This window comes from Mesoplodon mirus (assembly GCF_964341445.2).
Source record: "Mesoplodon mirus genome assembly, chromosome: 13".
NCBI classification, from domain to species: Eukaryota; Metazoa; Chordata; class Mammalia; order Artiodactyla; family Ziphiidae; genus Mesoplodon; species Mesoplodon mirus.
In genome coordinates this window covers 1,356,515-1,382,889 of record NC_138989.1, presented here as the reverse complement: position 1 = coordinate 1,382,889, position 26,375 = coordinate 1,356,515, and the positions used below count along the sequence as shown (strand labels likewise).

At 47.8% G+C, this 26,375-nt stretch overlaps 1 protein-coding gene across 4 annotated transcripts in view; it reads left to right on the top strand.

Annotated features, from left to right (window-relative positions):
* SFSWAP (splicing factor SWAP) overlaps positions 1-26,375 on the top strand; it is an 84,017-nt gene that overhangs the window by 7,012 nt on the left and 50,630 nt on the right. For all 4 annotated transcript variants that reach the window (XM_082640317.1, XM_082640316.1, XM_082640319.1 and 1 more), the window contains 4 exons: positions 1,221-1,306; positions 7,241-7,466; positions 8,416-8,528; positions 9,475-9,610. In XM_082640317.1, the coding sequence (XP_082496443.1) occupies positions 1,221-1,306; positions 7,241-7,466; positions 8,416-8,528; positions 9,475-9,610 (561 nt within the window). The remainder of the gene's footprint in view (positions 1-1,220; positions 1,307-7,240; positions 7,467-8,415; positions 8,529-9,474; positions 9,611-26,375) is intronic.

Sequence of the window (26,375 nt, the reverse complement as noted above, 5' to 3'; positions counted from 1 at the left end):
CTCTTCAAGAGACTCTCATGTATGATGGAAACGTTTGTTTTGATGAAGATTTAATGTTTATTTCATGTCATCTTTTTTGAAAGAAAAACTTAAGTAGATGTTGAACTCCTTAAAACTGTTAGCTTTTACAAGGTTTCTACTATTTTTTATACACTTCACTATATTCTTTTAAATTGATCATCTGAGTGATTGAATTGTATATAGGTACCTTAGAATTCAGAAAGCTATAATGTGTAGTGCCTTGTCTAATATACAGTAGACAAATGTTTATTAAACGAACCATTAAAGAAGAAGTGGAGGGACTTCCCTGGGGGTCCAGTGGTAAAGAACTGCCTTACAGTGCAGGGCGCGGGTTCAATCCCTGGTCGGGGAACTAAGATCCCACATGCCGCAGGGCAACTAAGCCCCCATGCCACAACTACTGAGCCTGTGTGCCACAGTGAGAGAGCCCACGCGCTCTGGACCCTGTGCGCCACAGCTACAGAGCCCACACACCCTGGAACCTGCACGCCACAACTAGAAAAGAGAAAACCCACACACTGCAACTAGAGAGAAGCCCGCTCGCCGCAAAGGAAGATCCCGCAAGCTTCAACTAAGACCCGATGCAGCCCCAAAAAATAACTAAATAAATAAACAAATAAATAATAAATACGTCTTTAAAAAAAAAGAAGAAGAAGAAGAATTGGAAATACATCTGATTATTTGTGAAAAGAGAGGTGGTTTGCTTGGGGGGAGAAGTCTTGGCAGTTACGTGCAGGGGTTTTACAGTTCAGTGGTCAAAGTGGTTGTCTTGGAATTGAGCACCGTGTCCTGTGCCTGACGCTCTGGGGGACCCACAGCGATAGTTTGAAGGGTGGTCCTAGCAGATCAGAGGGGCTGGGAAGGAGGAGAGCCGGGTGTGTGTCGAGTGCCTGCCAAGGGCGGAGCCTTTTGGGGGAAATGCTCACGTGCCTTGTCTCGCTGCACCCTCCCCACGGCCGGGGAGTCCACGCTGCCGCCGCGTCTGTACCCCCAGCCCCTCGGGGGTGTGGTAAAGTGATTCCGCCCACACGTGGTGGAACGAGCAGAGAACGGAAGTGTTCCCGGGAGGGATGGTGTGCGACGGAACCGGGAAGGGCCCGTCATGCCCGCGCCCCCCGGCCCCGTAGTGGCTTACAGCTGGTGGGCGTGCCTCCTCTGCAGGTCACGGTTCTGAAGTTCTATGTCTTCTTTTCATACAGAAAAACACGAGGCTGAAAATTTGGAGGAAAACGAGGAGCCTTTCATTGCCCCTTTAGGACTGAACGTGCCGTCTGATGTGGAGCTGGTAGGTGTCTTTCTCAGTCACAGTACTGTTAACCTTTGTTACTACTTATCGGGAAGTACTGGTGTGAGCACCCTGCCACGATCGTAGTTGCTTTCTAGTTTGGGTGTGTAATGCTTTACAACTATTTGTGAGTTAATGGAGAAGAAATCACACACCACCTCTTTCCCCCCTAAAGAAAAAGGGAGAAATTATAGCAGACTCACCAGACCAGAGCGTCGGGCCTGAGGAGCTGGCTCACTCTTGGAGACCATATGGTTGAATCCCCAGATTTTACCAGCATGGAAAAACCCACTCAGAATTTCTGGTGAGGAGATCGTTGGCCCCGTTTAGATGCAGACACCCTCCTGCTCACGGCAGCGCGGCTTCAGTACCGTCGCTGTGTCCTGCCTTTTGCTGCTGTGGTTTTGTGGGCACTCAAGAGAGGGACCTTCACCGTAACATTCTCTTGGCACCGTCCACCCGGGTCTCCTCTCCGTTATGACCAGGGACCTGTGGCATCTCCAGGTGGCCCCTGCCCTCGGGAGGGACACCTGGGTCGCATCCTCGTGGCCTATGTGCTCTGCAGCTGGGTCTCTAGTTCCCACCGGTCTCATGTCTCTATTTCAGCCACGTCCAGGCAAGGTTACATTGTAACAGGCCCCAGCCACGTCCAGGCAAGGTTACATTGTAACAGGCCCCAGCCACGTCCAGTCAAGGTTACATTGTAACAGGCCCCAGCCACGTCCAGTCAAGGTTACATTGTAACAGGCCCCAGCCACGTCCAGACAAGGTTACATTGTGACAGGCCCCAGCCACATCCAGTCAAGGTTACATTGTGACAGGCCCCAGCCACGTCCAGTCAAGGTTACATTGTAACAGGCCCCAGTGAGGATTTTCTAAGTCTTACTTAATGCTAGTAAGCCTATAAGGTAGCGTCCTGTCCCCTTTCACAGATGAAGAAAAGTGAAGAAGTTAGGTCGTGCGTGCCAGGCAGCACCTCCAACCCATGGTCTTAGCTGTTGTGCCATCAGGAGTCACTGTGCTTTGTGGGATTCTTACATGTTCATTAGGGATGTTTAAAATATTTGTGTTGCGTGTACATACTTGGAAAAGGGATATTCGTGCTCAGAGTAAAGGTTTTTCTTTGGCATCTTCCTAACTGGATTGCAAGCACCACGGACGTGGGTATTCCAGCTCCTTCATTGTGTCCTGCTACAGCATCATTGAATAAACAGTGGATGCTGAAAATTCCTCGTAGAAGGAGTCTCTTGTGTTCCCCGCACTAGCACGTGATACTTCCCTTATTTAGCGCAGCGTGAATCCGCTGGTTCTTGCCCTTCGGTTTTCTGTGACGATGGGAGATAACAGAATGTAATGCCTGCCTCCACCCAGTCCTTCCTCCACTTACTCATTTATAAATCCTCTCCTTCTCTTGCTCTTTTCTTGCAAATATGGGTAAAAATTTATTTGGATTTTGCCAAGTAGAATTACTATTTATGTTTGATTCCCGTTTCTACCGTTGATCAGTTTGCTACAGTTAAAACTGAAAATGTTATCTGAAGATTTGATATTCTGAGACTGGGGTTGATACATTTTTATGTATTGTATTTCTGTTTTTTCTGGAGTATGCTATTCTACCTGAGAGACGCATTAAAAACAGTTGCTCTCTTACCCACACGTAATGCTAAAAGCTTTTATTTAAGGCTGACTATATAGATTCTTATTAAGTTTTGGTACGAAAGATCATTTCTAAGCTTTTATGCGAACATAAACATAGAGGTGTAGATTTTGTTGCCTTAATTCCTACTGAAGTATTTCACGGCTGTACGTTCCCAGAGTCAGCACCACTAGGCTGCGTGGTGGCCTGCCGGGACCCAAAGCGTGTGCACCCCATGGAGAGCACAGCAAGCCTGGCGTATAGTGGTCTGCTCTCTCCCGACGTTCGTATAAAATGGTCCCCTGGGTAGGAAATCTCTGCGGTGTGTAGAAACCGTGTGTAAGTGCTTACCAGGTCACCTGTGGACAGCTAGCTTTTCCTGTATGGTGGCATCAGTGTGTCATTCTTCAGAATTGCTGTGAATCGGGGCCGTGATTCGTTGTGTACATCACACACTGTCGTGTCCACGTTAGTGGGGACACTGTCTAGGAGACAGGTGTCTGCGTCGTACGTTCCACCTTGGTGACCAAGCAAGAAACTGCCGGCTCGTGTTTAGGTGACGCTTGCTGCCTCGGTGGGCAGGGGCTGCTCTGGCAGCAGCGGAGGCGGGGGTGGCAAAGAGAGCGGGTGCTTGCGGGGTTCTCAGGTTTTAAACTAGGCTTTTGGATTAGAACCTCATGGCTGCAGGGTCTCTGGGGGTCCGTGCGAAGGGTCAGGAGCAGTGAGAGGTCACAGCGCCCTGGAAGCTGCATGCCGGCGCCTGCTCGAGGCTGGCCGCCTGGTGCCACTGGGCCCCTAGACGCCGGCTCCTCAGATGATCTCACAGCTTTATTTTAGCTTTTCGTAGTGACTCTGTCCATTTGTATGTTTCTCGGGAAGTAAGGACCTGTTTTCTCCCGGAGTATGTAGCCCAGCGTCACTTGTCCCGACATCGTGTTTTCAGTCACCTGTCCCTTTCCCAGGACCTGAAGGCCTGTCTTTGTCACCTCCTGAGTTCTACACGTGCCCAGGTCCGTCTCTGGCTGTGCTGTGTCATCTTGCGCTGCGGGGAAGGTGGAGGGCACGTCTCAGCCGAACCTCTCACCCACCCGAGACACCGCAGATCCGAGTTCTGAGCCCAAACGAGGTTTCCACAAGTGCTGTCCAGAGGCGCGCGAGGTCTCGTGAGCCCCCGCCTGTTCTGTAACACCCCACGTTCCCCTCGGATCAGCTAGGGGGACCTCGGCACACCCGTCTGAGTGTATTTACAAGGGAAATGTGCTTGTTTAACGTATTTTACGGACAGAAGGAAAAGGGGGGAGGATACAGTGTACAATCCCGTCCTGGTCCTGCGCGGCGGCACCAGTGGGTTAATCACAGCATCCGACAGTGAGTGTTCACTGAGCGTGTGCTGTGTGCCAGGCGCTCTGTTAGCTCGGATCTTCCGTCCTCACAACACCAGTACCTCTGACGGGGACACGGGGCAGAGCCGTCGAGAGCAGCCGCCCCAGGTCATCCTGTAAGGGTCAGGCCTGCGCTTCCAGCCACTGCGGTTGCGCTTTACTGAAAGTTGTTCTGATCAGAGTGTCGGTCTCACCATACGTTCAGGTGCTGTGTTGCCATGGGATGGGGGTGGGGAGAAAAAAGAAGCACGATTTACCCCTGTGTTCCTGTGGAGTCCTGCCTCTTCTTGGGGGTTTGTGAGGACTTTTCACGTATGATGAGTGCTAAGCCCTGATCTGGTAAGTGTCGTACACTTTTGTTCTCCTGGCACTTTGTCTTTTACCTGTTTGCTCCTCTTTCCGTGCAGAATTTAAAGGTATTTGTGAAGTCATATATGTCACCATATATGTCACCATATTCCTTTCTGGCTTCAGGATTTTGAATCTGGTCTTAGAAGACCTTTCCACCCCTGACAATTTTTAAATATTTTCCTATACTTCCTGCTGTTACTTCCATAGTCTTGTTTTGACAGTTGAGTTCGTGCCTCAGTCTGATATTATTTGGGGCTCTGATCACAGAGGAGGAGAGAGGGCCAGCCCAGCTGCTCCTGGGGCTCCTCGCGTATTCACCCCACCTGCCGCCCAGCCTGGCCCCAGCCCCACCCTGCTCCAGGGATCGGAGCTCCAGCATTTTCCAAAGCTCTTTGGAAAATGGGTACAGGCTTTCTGACCTCACATACTGTTGTCCCATTTCCCGATGCCTCCTCTGGAGTTTCTAGAGCCATGTTAACTTTGGAGATGCTGGGAGATGTTAGTCCCTCTTCTTGGGTTCAGCTGCTTTCTTGAAAGGCTTCCATAAATTAGAAAAGCATGTTCCCCTGGATCAGTCAGTCTTTGTAACACATACATATTTATATGCTGGCTACATCCTTAAAATCCCACCTTACGGTAGGAATAATCATATTCTTAAATAGAAGAGGATTTTTCTAAAACCTACATGATAAGGAGAGCAGAGAATGACTTTCTCCAAACCAAATGTTTATCTTATATCCACTTGCTTCAGTAGCAGATCTTGAAGGACGCTCATAAGCTGCTTTGTTTTTCTCTAATCATCGTCGCTTTGTAAAATGACCCACACGTCGCTCTGTGACTGCTGTAGCCATAATGTGACATCATAAGAGGGCCTGCTTTTAAGAAATTTTAGACCAACAGTTTGGTTTGGTCAATAGAGAACATCTCTACTTGGGCGGCGGGAGGGGTCGTATTTTCCTTTAAGGATCATTATTCTGAAGTGATCATTAATAATTGTCATATATACGGAATACACTAATGCAAAAATTAATCTTCCTGTTGAGCCAAAGCCACTGAAAAAGTGCACCAGGATCCGCACTTGGGTGCAGCAGTGAGCCTTTAGCATGGACTCTAGTGTATTCTGGGATCAGTAAATGACTTTAATCATAGACATTTATCCAGTTTAAGTGTGAAGGACATCATTAGTTCAGGAATTACATTGGAGAATTAAGGCGTTTGTATTTTGTGAAGGATTCAGCCCTGAAATTACAGGAAGCATCTTGAGTTCTTAACTGCCCATTATTAATGAGAATAATTACCCGCTTTATTTGCATGTAATTTTCTAGTGTTAATCTCTTCATTAATATTAAAAGTATTTCAGATGTGTGGCTTCCAGCTTCTGGTCCGAGGGGCTCCTTGTGTGGGTAGGAATTGCTCAGCTCATGATGTGGCGGAGGTAACTTAGCAGCACGTGCAGGAGAGAGGTGGGGTCTGGTTCCAGGTAGTGAACGTGCTCCAAGGCAACCAGATGACTCGCCCAGTAAATGTGGGTGAAACCGTCTCTGCTCTGGCCAGACCACAGGTAGCTGGGCCTCAGTTTGGAGTTCTGTACTTTTTTTTTTTTTTTTTTCTGGCTGCGTTGGGTCTTTGTTCCTGCACGCGGGCTTTCCCTAAATTGTGGTGAGCTGGGGCTACTCTTCATTGTGATATGCACGCTTCTCATTGCAGTGGCTTCTCTTGTTGCGGAGCACAGGCTCTAGGCCTTCGGGCTTCAGTAGTTGTGGCACACTTGCTCAGTAGTTGTGGCTCGCGGGCTCTAGAGCACAGGCTCAGTAGTTGTGGCGCACGGGCTCGGTTGCTCCGGGGCATGTGGAATCTTCCCCGGACCAGGGATCAAACCTGTGTCCACTGCACTGGCAGGTGGATTCTTAACCACTGCGCCACCAGGGAAGTCCCTGGAGCTCTGTACTTTTAAGTGGGAGCGTTGATGAACGGGCGCCACGGGGCAGTCTTACAGGGAGTAGGAAGGAGGAACCGGGTGAGGAGAGGTCAGGCTGGGCGTGAGCCTGCGGCTTTCCTTGGACGTATAAAGGTAGTGTTTTCCAAGCTCTAAACACTAGTCCCTGCTGAGGAAAAGGGAAGAGAAAGGATTCTTAGATCCTTGAGAAGCTTACTGAAACATGCACCCCTCTCCCTAGAAGAGTGCATGTGTATGTGCAGAATTTGCATACAGCTCCCCAGAGGATTGATTCACACGCCCCTGAACCCTATCACGGACCCTGGTTAAGGGCCCCCAACATACGGAAGCACATTGATTGGTGCGGAAAAGCTTGCCTCCTGTGGGTTCAGTACAAAGCTAGAATGGCCTGCCTCAGCAGGTGAGTTTTCTCCCCACAAAATACTGCAAAATTCAGAAACTGACCGAGTGTCATGTAACGGGGCCAGTGCCACAGTCTGTTCAATGGGTTCTTCCCATTGAAATGTCTCTGGTCACTAGTAAAACCAGGGTTATTCCTGTGTTTTAAGCCACACGCGCAGTGGAGAAGAGGACAGGCTGGTGACGTGAGTGCGTGTGTTCTCTTGCAGCCACCAACAGCCAAAATGCACGCCATCATCGAGCGCACGGCCAACTTCGTGTGCAAGCAGGGCGCACAGTTTGAAATAATGCTGAAAGCCAAACAGGCCCGAAACTCTCAATTCGACTTTCTGCGCTTTGATCACTACCTCAACCCCTACTACAAATTCATCCAGAAAGCTATGAAAGAAGGACGGTATACGGTACTGGCCGAGAACAAAAGTGAAGAGAAAAAGAGTATGTGAAACGGTTTCTGTCCTGTGTTGGGCTGGGGGAGGGGGTGAGGTCTGCGCTGTAGGACTTCCTGAACGTTTGTGAAATCCTGCCACTAAGGCACGAGGATTAAACCTGCTGTGCCGTAAGTCTGAGCATATATTAGATTCTTAATTACCGTTTTCATAGATGGGTGACATAGAATTAAATGTTGATGCCATCAGAGCATAACCATGTCGGTTGGAAACGTTTCCCCTCATTCTGGTTGTTGAACATGTCACCGACAAAACAGCGAGCCTCGTGCTCCGTGGATTGTTCTAGCGTGCACCCCGTGTTAGGGCCTGAGGCTAAATTACACAAGTCCACAGAATGAAGTGGCTAATCTTACTCTCTTTGTTTTACTCTACCTTAAGCTGTTGTTTTTATAAGTGTCTAAATTTGGAATTCCTACTACAAAGACCAATTATGTCTGTTGAATAACATTCCGAGACGACAGAACATGTGTCTGCCCTTGAAGTTTTCTTTCAGCCGAAGCACGATTTTCAAAATCAGTTGTATACATCTTACTATAGACCTCATCTTCTCCGTGTTTGTTTGTTTGCTGTAGTTTCGTAAAAAATCTCTTGCTGTTACTTTACCTTCATAAATCAGTTAAGAGTTTTGCCTTTTTTCCAAAAAATTTAAATATTCAGTGGCTCCAGACTAGTAAATGCCAGAGGGAAGGTGCCAGCGGGGCCGCGGTCACGCTCCTTTCTCGCTGCCTTTATTTCTTATAATCCCACTTGATAAAATCACAAGCAAATGTCATTCTGCTGAAAGACCTGGGTGGCAGCAAGATAGGGAATATTTTCCAAAGGTGGTTTTTGGACAGATAACCAAGAGATGGCTGCATATAGTTCTGCCTTTGTGTGCGTCTGAGGTCTTAATGTAATTTATTTGTACCTTGACGTCTTGACATGTGTTTTGCTTTCAGAGTCGGGGGTCAGCTCTGACAATGAAGATGACGACGACGAAGAGGGCGGGAGTTACCTGCACCCGTCCCTCTTTGCTTCCAAGAAGTGCAGCCGCCTGGAGGAGCTCATGAAGGTTCTCATCTCGTTACTGAGCTGTAGCTTTATGCCATGACAAGACTGCTCATTTAACTTTGGAAAATTGTTAAGCAGACATTTCTTTGTATAATAGCTTTTTAAAATTTTATTAGCATTGACTTATATCTCGCCTTTTTGTTTGGCTTGGTGGCAAAGGATTTGCTCCCTTTATTTCTTATATATCCCATTTTATAAATCACAAGCAATTTATTTTCATTTTATTATAGTTTTACTATTTGGGATATTTAGAATAAGTAAAATGTTGGTTAAGACTTGGAAAATTACTTTTTCATGCAGGTTTTATTAAAACAGGATTAGATTTCATAGGTGTCCAGGCTATGTGCCGCTTGAAATAGTCTGTTACCGTCACGGATAACATAATGTGTTAGCGAGAAACATAAATTAAAGAAAAATTTTCTTTTCATTCTTATTATAAGGAGTTAATCCACACCACTCATGGTGCCATTTGTGATGTGAAAAAACAGGGGTCCATCAGACCTAAGCACATCATTTCAGCAGTCACGCAGTGTGGCTGATTGATTGGACTTGAAAAGCTGTTGGTGATTAAAAATCAGAAACTGCTTTAAGGATGGACAGAGTGTGAGGTTCTGAGTGAATTTGGAGGCTCACACTTGGCTCAGCAGCAACCTAGTCTTGGTCATCCCTCCTTCTTTTCCTTCACATCATTAGGAAGATTGAGGTGATTTGTTCATTCAGTTCCTCTGGAACTCACAACCAGCTAGAGCTCTCGTCGGCCACGTTAGGGCCTCCCTCTGTGCGCCCGCCCACGTGTGTGGGTGTGGTGCGCGCGTGTGTGCCGCGTGCATGCGTGTGCTGAGGTTTTTCTGAAGCGTAGACACCGTCCTAGAGCCTTCTTGCCACAGAAGCGTTCTGCGTGACTCAGTGCAGGATGTGGTGTGACCTTGCACCCTCTCTCTCTGCAGCCTTTGAAGGTGGTGGACCCAGATCACCCCCTTGCGGCACTGGTCCGTAAAGCCCAGGCCGACAGTCCTGCCCCCACTGCACCCACAGCAGATGGCACGGCCGTGCAGCCCTCCCAGGTGGAGTACACCACTGACTGTGAGTACCTCACTGTGCGCCTCCGGGCAGGGTGTCAGGTGCGGGGGCAGGTATGCAGGTCCGGTGGAGGTGCCATGAGGAGCGTTCGTGTTAAGCATCCTTAGCATGTGGCCTCATCCTTTTGCCTGTCCCTTCACGTTGGCAAGATGGCTGCCCTATCACCAGCATCAGCCCTGCATTCCAGGAAGGATGAAGAGGAAGGGCAAGAGCAGAAAACAGTTTCACATGGTCTTCCCATCCTGCAGCACAGGCTGGGAAATGGGCTTTCAGCTGGATACATCGCTGCCCTAAACAAAGTCAGAGTCTGTTAAGAAGAACGGGGAAAGTGGACATTGGTGGACATGTATTGTACTACCGTTTGCCGTGGTTGCTTTCCTAAAAGACACGGGTCTGATGTGCACCTCGGGTTGGTTACACTTCCTGCTTGTTCTTGCTGATTGCTACTCTTTTCTCTCTTTAATTACTTAAAGATTATTAATAGAAGGTAAACCTTGAAGTTCTATTCAAGAAATCATTTGAAAGTATTTAACCTTGGTCGCATTATCAGGTCTTTTTAAAATAATTTTATCCAGAGGTTAAATACTGAATGAGAAGAACCTTTAGCAAAGCCACGGGAATTCATCTGTTCAGCCTACTTCACAGGGACACCTGATACAATGAATTTATAAAGCTTGTCACTCTCAGTTAGAGATTGGAGGGTCAGCCTGAGGTTAATTCCCTTTTAAAATGTAAGCTGCTTTGTTACTTCAGGAAGAAGCTTTTGTTAAAAATGATAACTGTGTCCTTTTGCAATTCCCGTCTGGCACTGGCATGCAGTGTGTAATTTTGATGTGCTAAATTAACATTTTTAGACTTCAAAAATCAGTTACTTGAGTGAACTTAATGCATGTGTCTTTAAAAAAATCTCTTAGAGAACTCAGATAATTTCTTTAATGCATAAATCAAGTTAAATCCAGTTTCTTTAAACGTTCAAATCAAAGAGCGGATCTGGTGCGGTCTCATCTTACCTGCTGGGGGTGCAGTGGGCGTCAGAGTGGGCGGTAATCCCTGCAGCGCTTTGTAGATCACTCCTCATGCCTCCTGGCGGGGCTCTCAGTACGGACAGCCCACCCGCCCAGGTGAAGCCCGCGAATCAGGAGTTGGGCGTGACCGGGAGCTTCTGCCCCCATCTTTACCTCAGTCCAGGGTATAAGCTCGCTGAGTGGGACGTCTCTGGCTTCCTTTTTCCTTGCTTTCTCTTTTCAGACCTGTCTTTGAATTTGCACAAGTTGAATGCAGTGTCCCTGCGCCTCCTCTAGATTTCTAGAGCTATTAAGCTTCTTGCATCGGAAAGGAATAAAAATTCAGGGTTGAGTGGCCATTATCAGGTTTTTCGCGCTGCTTGTCACTAGTGTGCGTGCAGTTAGCTATGAGGTCGGTAATGGCTCTGTGTTTCCACACACCCTGTAGGACTGGGCAGGGGAGCAGCCGAGGAAGGCTGCTCCGTGACTCGGGGTTTTACTGCGAGGTCCCACGCTCTGATTGTTGACCACGGCCTGGGCCGAGTCACGGCCGGCTGGAGGAAGAGAGGGGTGGGCAGGACCCAGGGAGCCTGGAGCCCCATGGCTTCAGTCCCTCCTGCCACTCATCAGGGGCCCCAGAGGCCAGGGTGACCCTTGGCAGCCTCTCGCCCGGGGGAAATCCCACCCTTGCTCTATGCAAACCCTGCAGGCCAGTCCATGGGCGGGGTGTCCTGGTCCCCTCCCTGACCCCTGACCCCAGCCAGAGGTGCTCCAGCAGCGGAGTACCAGTTAGTGACCACCTCTTCCCCTCAGTGAAATCATTGTCTCGACAGTCATCTTCTCCTTCACACGTGCAAGAGTGACAGACACGAGTAGGAGAGGCGGAATGGGGGTTACGCCTGGTGCTAGACACGCGCTGCATTGAGGGCCAGCCTCACGTGTGCCCAGGCCAGTGGAGAGGAAGGAGGGAGTCGGTGCCAACAGAGTGTGTGCTTCTGAGACGTGGGTTTCAGCCACGCCAGAGGGCCGGGACCAGGTTCTGGGTTTTCCAGAGAAGCAAGGAACCTAGCGTGTTTAGGTGAAACATCTCAACTTACAAATGTCAGCAGTGAATTCATATTTTGTAAAAATACAAAATGTTAGGCAAGCCAGCTGCTACTCATAGGTGCCCGCGTCCATCCTCTCCTGTGGGTGCAGGAGGGTACCTGGGCAGCGGGACAGAGGGAGGTCGCAGAGCTTCTCTGTGGAGACGGTGCTCAGCAGTGGTCAGCTCTGCCCAGAAGCTGGGGAGGGGCCGTCAAGTGTCCTTCAGATTTCACACAGATTTAAATGCATCGTGCTGGGAATTGAGAGCAGTTTCATTAAAATGGGGAGGACAAAAGCCAGACTCCACGCTGGTGGGAAGTGAATGGGTGGTGTAGGTGGGAGACCTGAGCACGGGCCGCTTTGTGAAGAGGGGAGGGGCTGTGCCTAGTGGAGAAAATGTTCCCTGAGAGCCCTGCCTCCAGGATCGGCCCCTTGGGTTGCCATGACAACAGCCCATCTAGCATCCGGGAGTCATAGGATGGGAGAGGCGGCCTTAGAATTTGGATCTAGATCAGAAAAATGCCTAGAAGAAATGAACACAGACACCTGTACTTGGGTTCTCGAAGATGTTTTTATTTGTGATTAGAGTCTATGGTTATCTTAAAAAATAGCAAGCAAGAATATGAAAAATTTGAAAAAGAGGCAAATAAAGGCAACATGGCCCATCAGATAATAAAATGAGATGTTACAATAGAAGTACTTGGGGGTCTCCCTGGTGGCGCAGTGGTTGAGAGTCCGCCTGCCGATGCAGGGGATACGGGTTCGTGCCCCGGTCTGGGAGGATCCCATATGCCGCGGAGCGGCTGGGCCCGTGGGCCATGGCCGCTGGGCCTGCGCGTCCGGAGCCTGTGCTCCGCAACGGGAGAGGCCACAACAGTGAGAGGCCCGCGTACCGCAAAAAAAAAAAAAAAAAAAAAAAGAAGTACTTGGGAGGCCTAAGTAATTGGTGGTTTACACAAAATGTGTGATTAAAACAGGTCTAAAAATGCTACGTACGTATGTGCCTGACATGTGCTGCTGTTGACCCACTTCTGACGTGGCCCACGGCCTTGGCTCTGACGGACGTCCTCAGCACAGCCAGCCTGAGTCCTGTGAGGTGAGGTGCACGCCAGGCGCCCAAGAGCAGAACCCCAGGCTTGCAGGGTCTTACTTCAAGGCTTTCACAGTTCTTTCTCCCTCCTTGGGTTCCACAACAGTTTTTTGGTTTTGTTTTTTAAGCAATTGGTGTTTTATCCAATCTTTTCAAAGGATTCAGTTACATTTTCACAGAATCAGTAATTCTCTTTTCTCACTCAGATTTCATCTGTTTGCATAAATTTTAATTAAATACGTAATTACAGTACGTTTAACCAGAAAGAGTTTAAGTGAAAAACTCTGCTGGTAAAAGCAGAAAGGTTCAGCGTTCGGAAGAGGAGCGCCCTGGCCCGGCGCGTTAGTGCCTCCGGGGCCTCCCCGGCCCAAACCCAGGGGGCGCTTCAGAGGGGAGGGGTGAGTGAGCCCCCCAGAGACAGGTTCAAACACGGAAGGACTGGCTTATGAAAAGCATGGTGTCGGGGAAAAGCTATTCGGAAAACAGATCCCATTAGAGCCTCACCTTTTATCCCACAGCAAGACTACTTCCAGGTGTAAGTGCCAGATGTGAGAGTTCTCAGGAAAGTAACGACTTTTTTTTTTAATTTATTTTATTTTCTTAGTCTTGGCTGCGTTGGGTCTTCATTGCTGCACGCGGGCTTTCTGTAGTTGCAGCGAGCAGGGGCTACTCTTCACTGTGGTGTGCAGGCTTCTCATTGCGGTGGCTTCTCTTGTCGCGGAGCACGGGCTCTAGGCTCGCGGGCTTCAGTAGTTGTGGCATGCGGGCTCAGTAGTTGTGGCTTGCAGGCTCTAGAGCACAGGCTCAGTAGTTGTGGCGCACGGGCTTAGTTGCTTCGTGGCATGTGGGATCTTCCCGGACCAGAGCTCGAACCCGTGTCCCCTGCATTGGCAGGTGGATTCTTAACCAGTGCGCCACCAGGGAAGCCCCAAAATAACGGAACAAGAATCATCTATTTTAAGCCAACCGACATTATATTCAACTAATGGAAAAAACAAAACCATTGAGAAAGCAGAAAAAACTAACAGAAACAGCTTTTACAGTCAAATAGGAAAAAAACTTATAGCCCAGTAGAAGAATGAACTGTAGCATGAATAATTCACAAAGGTAAAAATGACCATAAAAATTTTTTTAAAGGTTTACCCTTGCTGCTCACTCAAATAGCATTGTATCTACTGACTTTAGAACCTAACCTCCGTGGAAAATAAAATCCAGCATTTCATTTAAATCAGGCTGCAGCAAATATATGAAGAATCCGAGACTTTTTGTTATGGTGGGAAAATATCCATTCGCAGGCCCACAAGAACACGTTGAAAGTATAAGTCTTAGGATAAAATCGAGGTTTCTGGGCTGTGGAAAATGTTGTTTCATGTATACCTATTTGAATTTCTTAGTAATCATAGAGATTAAATAAAAGGGAGACACGCCATTTTTCAGCTGTCACGTAAGCAAAGAAGGCAAAAAGGTCGACATCATGTTGCTGGTGGGAGTGTTCGACTTGTGGAGGGAAGCTGGCAGCGTAGACCAGAGCCTGAAATGCGGGCCTTTGACCCAGAACTGAGCTTACGTGTGTACAGACTGAGCTTACAAGAATGTTCACTGTAAGAATGACTTTTATGAGCAGCAAAGGCTGAGATGCCCTGTGTGTCCCTCGGGGAGGACGAGTGGAGTAGGGTTAGGGCACAGCGGCAGCTGGAGGCTCTGCCTGGGGCTCCCAGTGGGTGAGGGTGGAGCCAAAGGGGGCGTTTGGTGTGAGCCTAGAGGGGCAGGCAAGAGACTGGTGCCAGCGGTGCGCTTAGAAGAGGGTTCAGGGTGAGGGGGTGACTCCTTCCCTGGCCATTTGTACTGCTTTGAACCTTCTCAGAAAAATTGCAGGTTTATGTGAAGCTCATTTGAAACACTCGTATCCTGAGTTAATTCTTGGCAGTTTTGAGATTTTAATGGCAAGACTGTTTTGTTAGCTCTCCCTGTATCCTGTTGAGGCTGAAGCAGTCCTTGTGACAGCTTGTGTCCCAAACAGAGGCTAGGGAGCCCACTTGCTGGGGCCCATCCAGGGAGCTGGAGTCACTGAGCTTTTCCGTCTTTTTACATTACTTAGTGTTTAATAATCACCTTAGAATGTACTCAGTCGTCCCTTGTTATTTACTTTCTGCTGATCAGAGGTTTTCCTAGATTTGGCAGTCTAGGAAGAAAAGCATCTTTTTTTTTTTTTTTTTTGTGGTACATGGGCCTCTCACCGCTGTGGCCTCTCCCATTGCGGAGCACAGGCTCCAGACGCGCAGGCTCAGTGGCCATGGCCCACGGGCCCAGCCGCTCCGCAGCATTCGGGATCCTCCCAGACCAGGGCACGAACCCGTGTCCCCTGCATCGGCAGGCGGACTCCCAACCAGTGCGCCACCAGGGAAGCCCCTATTTTTATTTTAAAAGAATTTTTTTTCTGGAAGCTCCTTAAATATAGATATGTGAAACTTAAACAGTCTCATTTATTAGCCTGACAGTGAACTGTCTTTCATGCTGTTTTCTGTTATTAGTTAGTTGTCTTATGCTATTTAGCTATAAATCCTTGCAAAAAAGCATAATAAATAAAATAAATTATGCCGGAAGCAGTAATGCTGAAATACTACCCACTATTACAACATGCGTTTTTTTAAAAATAAAATGCCAGCTCGGTTTTTTTGATTTTTTGGTTTATAAATAGCTTAAGTGAAATTAAACCACATCACGTGGCTGCAGTAGATATTTTCATGCTTCTTCCCAGTTTTTAAAATGTGGTTTTGCTATTGTTTTTAGCATTTTTTTCCTGCAAAGTCATGACCTTGAAATGCTTTACTTACCTTGCAAACTCTTTTTTTTTTTCTTTTTTTTTTTTGCGGTACGCGGGCCTCTCACTGTTGTGGCCTCTCCCGTTGCGGAGCACAGGCTCTGGACAGGCAGGCTCAGTGGCCATGGCTCACGGGCCCAGCCGCTCCACGGCATGTGGGATCCTCCTGGACCGGGGCACGAACCCGTGTCCCCTGCATCGGCAGGCGGACTCTCAACCACTGCGCCACCAGGGAAGCCCCGCAAACTCTTTTTTAGAAATAGCTGTACTATAATTCAAGAGAAGTAAAAGGGAAAAAGTAAAAATACTACCCAAGATGCCACCATCCAGAAATAGCCATTTTTAACATTAAGTGAGCATCATGGACACAGTGAAAAAGACTGAGATATTGTGGGGAAACGGGGAAAAAAAGAAAGGTCATATCTTTAGAATACAAAGACAATTTTTATGCAAAGATAGATTAAAAAGTTGATGTATAGATAGAAATATTTGTGTTAAAGTGGAAATAAGCGTTATAATTTTACTTGAATTTAGCTGAAGAACTGTAATCAAAATGAAAATGAAGTAATTCCTGAACTTCAGTTAAAAGTTTCTTCCATACCTCAAGAATTCAATTCTAAAAGGAGAACATCAGAGAGGTTAGAATTGTAGGGTTTTTTTCGAGCCATATGTTTTTTATCTTAGATGTTATTAATCAACTAAGAAACTAGAGAAAATTCAGTGCTATTAAAATGCCTTCCCTTCACCCCTACCCTAACTGCTGGGTTTTTTAGAAGAAATACTGTGTTCTGACTGTGAGAGTTTAAAATAGTATTTACATTCTGTTCTTTTCCCTGGTTGGTTAGTCTGAGTTCCACGGATTAGTTTTTTTGTCAGAGCATCTCTGAGTTCTTTATCTGATTCGTTTCTTGGTCATTTGAATTTCATAAACAAGTAAGTTTTTACAAGGGTTCCATTTCATGCATTCTTTTTTTTTTTTTTTTTTTTTTTTTTTGCGGTGTGCGGGCCTCTCACTGTTGTGGCCTCTCCCGTTGCGGAGCCCAGGCTCCGGACGCGCAGGCTCAGCGGCCATGGCTCACGGGCCCAGCCGCTCCGTGGCATGTGGGATCTTCCCGGACCGGGGCACGAACCCGTATCCCCTGCATCGGCAGGCGGACTCTCAACTACTGCGCCACCAGGGAAGCCCCCATTTCACGCATTCTTGAAAAGTGCCTGCCAGTGACCCTGGTGTAGAAAGGAAAACTTGCCTGGGTATAAAATACTTGGGTTGTATTTTCTTTCTCAGACCTTGTAAACTAGAATCTCACGTGGTCCTTCATCAGAGAAACCTGGGTTGGCTGACTTTTGCCACCGACTAGTTGAGTGAGTGAGTTGGTTGGTTTTCATTCGTTGTCCCTGGGTGCTGTTCTCTGAGATCTTATGTTTGAAAATGTCTGCTACCCTTTGACATAAGTAGCAACTAGGCAGAGAATAGTACACTTAGTCACACTTGCCCGGAACTTGGGAGCGTTGCTGCATGTTGCTGTGGAAGGGGCGAGGCCAGCTCCCTCTTCCCTCCCTCACCCCTTAAGAGCTTGCTTTTTCTGACTGGATACCTCAAGAGTTCTCTGTGCCCTTAAATTTTAATAACTTAATCAGCATAAAGCCCCCAGTTTTCCTGGAATTTTCTGTATACCCTTTCCGTCAAAGATGCAGTTCTCATTTCAGGGAAATTACTTTCTGTTACACCTCTGAACGTTTCCTTATTTTGGATCATCTTTTTCTTCCATACCTGTCATTTTCTTTTCTTTTTTTTTCATCTGTTTCTCTTTGGCGTTCAGCTTGATTACGTCCACTTCCTATCCGTCTTCTCCTTGGTTGGTGACTTGGTTTTCTTCAGCTGTGACTGTTCTGTTCCTTGCAGTGGGTGATGGCGGTATTTTGGTCCGCGGTTTGTTTTCTAAGCTCTCCAGCAGGTCCGCAGGCCTTGTCTGTGAAGGACGTAAGCGTTTCCCGTGTGGCAGCCGAGCAGCCTCTGTGGCAGTTGCTGGCGCTGGTGGAGCGTGAAAGCCACACTGGCCATCGGGAACGAGGGCGTGCGGCTGAGCCCCAATAGAACTTGATTTATGGGCACCGAACCTTGAAGTTCATAGAATGTTTGCATCATGAAATGTTGTTTCGTTGGTTTGTTTGGGTTTTGGTTTTGAACCGTTTGAAAATGTAAAACCATCCTGAGCTCTCCCGGGCTGGGCTGAAGCAGGCACACAGGCCCAGTTCCTGACCCTGCTCAGCAGGATCCCTTCCATCTCATTACTAGTTTTACTTCCTTTTCTTTGTGCTCAGTTGAACTCCTGTCTCTCCAGATTTGTCCGTGGCCCAAAGAACTCAGAGGTGGCTTGGGTTCTGTTTCCTTCCAGACTCAGTTCTCTGCTGTTTGCCCGGCATGTTCCTCGCTGGGCTCGCTTGCTGGGCCTTGTCCTTTTCACCTTCCCCCGCTCAGGTCGGCAGCTCCATCCAGACCTGTTATCCCAGCACTGGCCACCCCTCCTAGACACCATCCTCACCTGCCCTGAGATGCTTTGTCGTCCCTCCCAAGTGCAGCTCCTCTGGAGACTCCGTTCTCTGCTCTCACGAGATCCCCAAAATGCCCTGGAGCAGACGTCCTTCCCCCAGTCAGGGGCCCAGGGGAGACTTCTGACGGCACAGAGCCCCGGCCGCAGGCTCCCACCTCCCGTACCCCTGAGGCTCTGCCCTGAGCTCCTGGTCTCACGCTTGAGCTGCCTGTTGTTCCACCTGGACTCCGCAGAACCTGTTCTTAGGTAACTTGCCTCCAAAACCTCCATACGGTATAAAAAATTCAGGTCATTTTGCTTGAGGGTCACTGATGAAGACTTTAAGTAATAGTTGGAGACAAGGCATCTCGAGAAGCAAAAAAAAAGAACAGTCGCTTTTCAACACTGGCCTTAAAGTTCCTGAGTCACACATTCATGTATCTCAAACGGATCCATTTGGGTGGTTTCCAGTGAGTTTACAAGTGAGAAATTCTCCGTGTCACTACAGAAGTCTTCAGATTTTCCTCTTCCAGTTTGGTGACAGCAAAACAAGTCTCCTTTTGTTTGAGGATTCTTTTTCCTTAAACACAGGGCTGTCTGGATGTCACAGTGAAGGAAATTAAGCAGGGTGGCTACTGTGAGCCCATGTTGAGCTTCCGTCTTCTCTAGCATCTGGCTCATGAGCCCTTAACAGCCGTCGGCCACCGCCGTTCACTGTGGTGAGGGGAGCCCCAGGTTTTTAGACACGGTATGTGCTGATCCAGATGGTGAAAGCTTTTAAGTATTTGGGGGGTAGGGAGGGTCATAATATATTATTTTTTAAATAAATTTATTTATTTATTTTTGGCTGCACTGGGTCTTCGTTGCTGTGCGGGTTTTCTCTAGTTGCGGCGAGCGGGGGCTACTCTTTATTGCGGTGCGTGGGCTTCTCATTGCGGTGGCTTCTCTTGTTGTGGAGCACGGGCTCTAGGGGCTCGGCTTCAGTAGTTGTGGCACACGGGCTCTGGAGCGCAGGCTCAGTAGTTGTGGCACATGGGCTTAGTTGCTCCGTGGCATGTGGGATCTTCCCAGACCAGGGCTCGAACCCATGTCCCCTGCATTGGCAGGCAGATTTTTAACCACTGTACCACCAGGGAAGTCCCAGGGCCATAATATTTTTTCACTTAAAAACTGTGGATGTAGAATTTGAGGGAGTTTTGGTTTGACTGTAATTTTCCCTTGCAATTGTGTATGATACACAATTATATCATAGATTGTGTATGATAGAGAGCCAGTAGGTAAATGCTCTGCCTAGAACTAACGGTGGCCAGAAGGGGTTTTTAAGGAACTCCCGAAAATTATCCCAGTCCAGGAGGTGAAGCCAGAAGGCTTGAGAACAGACATCAAGAGACAGTTGAGTGGATAAGAGAGTCTTAAGAAAGGGATAGAGAGGGAGGTTTCAGCTTTGATTTCTCTCATTCTACTTCTGAAGCACCTTGAACGTTTTTAATATTCCCTGGGATTATTGGGCACTTTCCTCACCCTTGAAAATGCAGAATTCAGTGATAATTTTGCTTACCATTGAATTGTGTTGTTGATGCTTAATATTTAAACTCCTATAGTTTAACCTATCCTCATGTAAAGGCTTTCAGTGTGAGAAAGCTAACTCTTAACTGTAGGCAGAAAAAGATTCTCCAATCAAGTAGACTGTTTTTTGGGGGTTTTTTTTAGTAAATTTGTTTTTAGTTTTGGCTGTGTTGGGTCTTCATTGCTGTGCACGGGCTTTCTCTAATTGCAGTGAGCAGGGGCTACTTTTCGTTGTGGTGCGTGGGCTTCTCATTGTCGTGGCTTCTCTTGTTGCAGAGCATGGGCTCTAGGTGCACGGGCTTCAGTAGTTGTGGCATGTGGGCTCTAGAGCACAGGCTCAGTAGTTGTGGCGCATGGGCTTAGTTGCTCCGTGGCACATGGGATCTTCCAGGGCCAGGGATCGAACCCGTGTCCGCTGCGTTGGCAGGTGGATTCTTAACCTCTGCGCCACCAGGGAAGTCCGACAGCTGTACTTCTTGAGCTGTTGGCCACTGGCACCAATCTGGACAGGCCGTGTTCCCAGCCTGTAACCTGGGGTGTTCCACTGACTTGCATTCATTGTTTTCCTGTGTTGCTGTTCTCTCCTTGTTTGTTTGTTTGCTCCTGTATTTTGCTAGAGCACGTTCTCCAGTAGTTTGCGAAGAAAAGGTACACGGGAAGACCATTTGTTTTGATTCTTGAATGTCTGAAAATGCCTTAGTAGATCATTTGCACGGGCCCAGAATTGTGGTTTGAGTGTTGCCCTTCAGAATTTGGAAGGTTCCAGGCCACCATCTCCTAGAAGGCTTTGCCCTGTGCCATTCCAATTCCTGTTCTTCCACACGTGACTTGTACATTCATTGAACAAACTGGCATCACGGGCAAGCCATGATGGGAAGAGCAGGGCACAGCGTTCCCTCCATCGTGGAGCAGAATCAGTGAGACCCCTGGGGGAGTCCGCAGTGCTGGCGGACGGAACCAGGGAGGCCCTTGAGCCAAGGCTTCCGGGGCCCAGAGGCCTGAGGAAGCCCAGGTGAGGCCCGATTTGGGTAGCAGGGGGCGGGGCATGGGACCCAAGGCAGGTGCCTCACAGAAAGGGAACGTGGCTGGGGCCTTGATGGGGAGTGACGCGGCTGGGCGGGCAGTATGGGGGCTCTGGCTGGTCTAGGAAGGGGTCCCTGGAGCCTCTAGGGCAGCGGCAGGAAGGGCTCTGGTTCCCGGGAGGCGGGTATGGGTCCGAGAGAAACCACGGAGCCCGGGCTGACTCAGCGGGAGGAGGCGCGGCCGCAGGAAGCAGGAGCGGCGGTGTGTGGGGACAGCTGTGTTCTGGACGCTGTCCCTTTGAGAGGTTTATGAGATGTCCCAGTGTGCGTGTTAAGCAGGCACTTAACATACCAGTTCAGCTCAGAGCTGGAGATAGCAGTTCTGGAATCAGCAAGTGTAAGTAGGATTTAAAGCCGTTGAAGTTATTAGGGAAGTCCCAAGTATGCAGGTGGATGGAGACCGGTTGGCCATCCAGTGACGGAGGCCAGGGGGCCAGGCGCTGCCCGGGGTGGGCAGGGGCGCTGCGGGCGGGCGGGCGGTCTTGCTGCTGCTGCCCAGGCCCGCTCAGCTGGTAGCACAGCGCTTCTTTTTCACGATCTCGTGTGGATAAAGTAGATCGGTCTTTTAAGAGTGTACTTATTTTTCTCCACGGAACTCAGGAAAGCTCTTTTCTTTCATTCTTAATAGAGACACATGTTTATATTTCTGAACTGACAGCAGGGATTGCTGAGCAGCCCGCTGATCCCCAAGAGCCCTTCCAAGGCTGACGTTCTCTTCTGAGAGTTAGATTCATACGAGATTAAGATCACAAACAAGAGTTAGTAAATCGGCTCTGATTTTTGCAAGAAGCCCGTTGAATAGAAGGGCTTTGGAGGGTAATTAGGCAGGTCTGTCTGACCCTGGGTTCCGCAGCTCTGTACGTTTCTAAGCTCACAGAGTGTCAGGGAGGAAGTGCTTAAGAATGTGCCAGGGGTTTTAAGCAGCTTGATCTTTCCACACAACTATGCCTGCCCTTGGGAAGTGTAGGCACCCGTTGACATTTCTGTCTTAGATTTATTTGGAGTAGACATGTTTTAATAAACATTATCATGATGTTTATTAAAATCACATCGGCATTTAACTTTGTGTAAGACTCAATCCCCTCTTGAAAAATTAAACAGAGAGCCCTGAGAACAGCAACAGCCCTAGTAAGGAGTGTTACGCCTCGGAAGCCCGGTGAGAAGTGGGACTGCGGGTGCCCTTTGGAGCCCTGCACATCACACCACCCCGTGTCTAGGACGGGACGGTGAGCTCCAGGGAGCCAGACCTCTGTCTGTCCTTGGCTCCATCTGGTGCAGCGATTCTGAAAACTTAACATTCATGAGAATTTCTGAGTTGGGAGCTGTACACAAAAACACATGTTCTCTAGCTGGTAGTCATTTTAAAGGATCTCCAATTCAAGGATTTCAAGAGCTGTGAGGCCCCACTGCAGCGACGAGCGCACGTCTGCAGTGTCCGCTGCGGGGCGGTGCCGGCCGCTGGCTCCTGCTCTTGAGGAATACCTCAGCACGCGCCTTGCCATCCACGGGCTTTGCTTGTCACACGCTTCTCTAGTGCCTGCTCTAACCTGGGAGCTGTGCAGCCTCCCTCTCACTGCTTTCAAGATGCTTTGCCTTCTGGGACCATAGCCCTGATCGCAGAGAACTGCCCCAGGGTTGTGTGTGCAGGAGGGCAGAGCAGGGGCCTCCTGGGGTGGGAGATGGTTCTGGAGGTAAAAACTTTGGTTTAGTTGAAGTACAGTTGATGTGCAATGTTATGTAAGTTATAGGGGCACAACAGAGTGAATCACAACTTTTAAAGGTTATAGTCCATTTATAGTTACTGTAAAATAATTGGCTGTATTCCCTGTGCTGTGCAGTATATCCTTGTAGCTTATTTATTTTATATGTAATAGTTTATGGCTCTTAATCTCCCACCCTTGTCTTGCCCCTCCCCGTTTCCCTCTCCCCACTGGTAACCTCCAGTTTGTTCTCTGTGAGTCTGCTTCTTTTTTGTTATGTTTACTCATTTTAGTTTTTAGATTCCACATATGTCATGTCATATAGTATCTGTCTTTTTCTGTCTGACTTAATTCACTAAGTGTAATACCTTCCAGGTCCATCCATGTTGTTGCAAGTGGCATTATTTCATTCTTTTCTATGGTTCAGTAATATTCCACTGTGTGTGTGTGTGTGTGTCTGTGCGTGCCTGCGTGCGTGTACACCACATCTTCTTTATCAGCTCATGTGCTGATGGACACTTAGGTTGCTTCCATATCTTGGATATTGTAAATAATGCTGCATGTATCTTTTCAAATTAGTGTTTTCATTTTTTAAGATATATATTTATTCGATTTTAAGGGGGTTTTTTGTTTGTTTTTGGTTTTAATATTTATTTATTTATTTGGTTGCCCCGGGTCTTAGTTGCGGCAGGCGGGTTCCTAAGTTATGGCTCACTGGCTCCATAGTTGAGGCATGTGGCCTTAGTTGTGGCATGCGAACTGTTAGTTGCGGCATGCACGTGGGATCTAGTTCCCTGATCAGGGATTGAACCTCGGGCCCCCTGCATTGGGAGCGCGGAATCTTAACCACTGCGCCACCAGGGAAGTCCCTGATTTTTAGTTTTTTTGAGAAACCTCCGTACTGTTTTCCACAGTGGCTGAACCAATTTACGTTACCACCAGCAGCATATGAGGGGTCTCTTTTCTCCACATCCTCACCAACCTTTGTTATTTATTGGAGGTAAAACTTAGGAGGGGCTTCACAGCAGGCAGAAGACACTGTTTGGAGGTGCCCCTGGCACCTGCAGACGAAATGAGGGGCATGATACTGTTCACCATAGATTGGGGGGCAGGCCAGGCCAGGCGTGGCTCCGGGCTGAGGTGGGCCTGTCACTGTCACATCCGCCCCGGGCCTCAGTGTCTGTGGGGAAGAGGACAGAAACAACCTTCTCCCTAAAATCTTTTCCTCTGTGACGTCCTGCACATGAAGTGGGGATCTGGGAGACACAGTGCACAGTTGGCTGCGCTGTTGGGTCCTCAGCCGTGGCGTTGCCCCAGCAGGCACCATGCAGCAGGAAAGTCTGCGTTCTCAGCTCGCCAAGCCTCGGGTGTTTCATTGGCATCAGGGTTATTTTTGGATACAGAGGGATTTTCAAATTCCTGTTCACCTTTGCAAGGTGTAATTAGAACTTGTTGGAAAGGACTCACAGAGTGCGTGGGTAGGAAGTGAGAGGGCATCCTGTGTGCATCGTCTTTAGGTTTCTGCTTCCAGTGTGTCCTCCTCTGCAAGTTCCCCAGGGCGCGTGCCCTGGGCTGGCTTTCTAGCGTGGGAATCCCTGCATCCGGAGTAAGACTTGGCTCAAGGCTTAGGAGGTGCCTTCAGGTTTGGAGGCTTTGTTTGATTTTCACACATGGAAATGGAGCCTTTTCTCTTTGTGAGCTCAGCTATGCATTTAAATTTTTTCCTTATATTTTACAAGCATGTTTAGGTATTTGTAATGGGTGAGTTCCTGAGTTAATCTGCCGTCTTTCTGGCAGGGTTATTTTTAGACTTTGTTTTAATTTAATGTGATGGGTGGCTCAGGTACAGACTGATGGTTTATCTGCATGTTCATTCTTTCAAAGGGATGATTCTTAGTTTTGAAAATAATTTATTCACTTGTGTTACATAAAGAATGCATTAAGTTGCAATTGCATAACATACAGTTGACACTTAACTGTAAACTGTTTTTTTCTAATCCATACGCCTCACTGGTTGTAGCTACGACTTTGAGATGTATTTTGGCCTGTTTTCAGGCCAGAGGCTGGCCGCCTGGCATAGGAAGGACACGGAGTGTCTGTCCTGTCCTTGGGATGTGACACTGTGGGCGGTCGCAGCTCTTGCTGCCCCTCCCAGGACAGGGGGTGCTCTGTGGGCGGGGCCACGCTCCGGGCTGGCCGCTGCAGCCTCACCCCTCCTCCGTGGCGGTGTCTGTGCCCAGGGGTGAGAGGAAGGGCCCCCGTCGCTCGACCGAGTGCGGGGTGAGTGGGGAAGTCGTTCCATCGTTTCAAGGAGGAGGATACAGCTCGCAGAAGCCTCTGTTCATATGTGAATACCTAATTGGGTTAGGAAAAGCTTATATTTGAAGCATCGAATCCGTCTGTCCACCCAACAGAGTCTGTGTGCTGAGTGCTGGGGTTACAGAACAAACGTGTCTCTCCCGCCCTCTGCCCCCGCCTTCCTTCAGAGATATGGTTTGAATGTCTCTGTGCTGAAGATCACACAGAGGATATTGAGGCCACACATCTTTTTTTGAAAATGTGGAATATTGTGGTGAACGTGAACAGTGGTTGGTGCACCGCATCGAGCCAGCGATTCACAACTTGGGAGTTCAGACATGTATAATTCATAGAAAGTAAGTCATTACCAGCCGCGGATATGCCTGCAGCACGGGTGAATGATGCAGTTGTTCCAGCCAAGGCGCAAAGGCTGGGGTATAGCTGTCAAGGACAGGGTGTGAGCTGCTTCACCACTGTCATCTTCCCCACGGAGCTTCCAGTGCTGGAAACTGTAGTCAGTGTAAAAGCTCTCTCTATTTGCAAATGTTTTTGTTTTAAAGTAGATTAATTGAAGATCAAAATAAAATTCCATAATGAGAAAAATCTTTCACCATGCTCTAATGAAGAGGAAATTAAATCTCTGTGTGGTCAGAACCAGTTGCTTATCTACAACAGGATTAGAAATTTAAATTCTTAATTAGTTCATTGGATCTTCTGTGATTTCACTGGTTTTGAATATTTTTCCCCCAAAATAAAAAATGAATAAACTTACAGGGATTTTGATTGTTTTAAAAAATGGGCTCTATCTTACAGATACTTGCCTGGGTGGGCAAAATATATAGGAAGTTATCGTGCTTCACTGTTTATAGTAATAAAGCCCCAGATGACCTCAGTGTCCGTGAGGACTTCTTAAATCGATTGCAGTACGGCTCTGTGCTGGGGTGAAGGCATGCAGGGGTTGTTACAGAGCAGCACAGCTTTGTAGACAAGATGACTTCCAAGACAAGTGTTTGTTTGTTTATTATTGAAGTATAGTTAATTTACAGTGTTGTGATAGTTTCTGATATACAGCAAAGTGATTCAGTTACATATATATAAGAGATACATACCAGATTCATTTATATGAATGTTGTATATAATATATATTCTTTTTCAGATTCTTTTCCATTATAGTTTGTTACAAAATATTGAATATAGTTCCCTGTGCTATACAGTAGGACCTTGTCGTTTATCTATTTTGTATATAGTAGTTTGTATCTGCTAACCCCAAACTCCTAATTCATCCCTTCCCTCCCCCTTCCCCCTTTGGTGGTGTTCTCAATGACTGTGAGTCTGTTTCTATTTTGTAAATAAGTTCATTTGTATCGTATTTTAGATTCCACATATTAGGGATATCATATGATATTTGTCTTTCTTTTTGTCTTAGTTCACTTAGTATGATAATCTCAAGTTCCATCCATGTTGCTGCAAGCGGCATTATTTCATTCTTTTTTATTGCTGAGTGATATTCCATTGTGTATATGTACCACATTTTCTTTATCCATTCCTCCGTCGATGGACATTTAGGTTGTTTCCATGTCCTGGCTATTG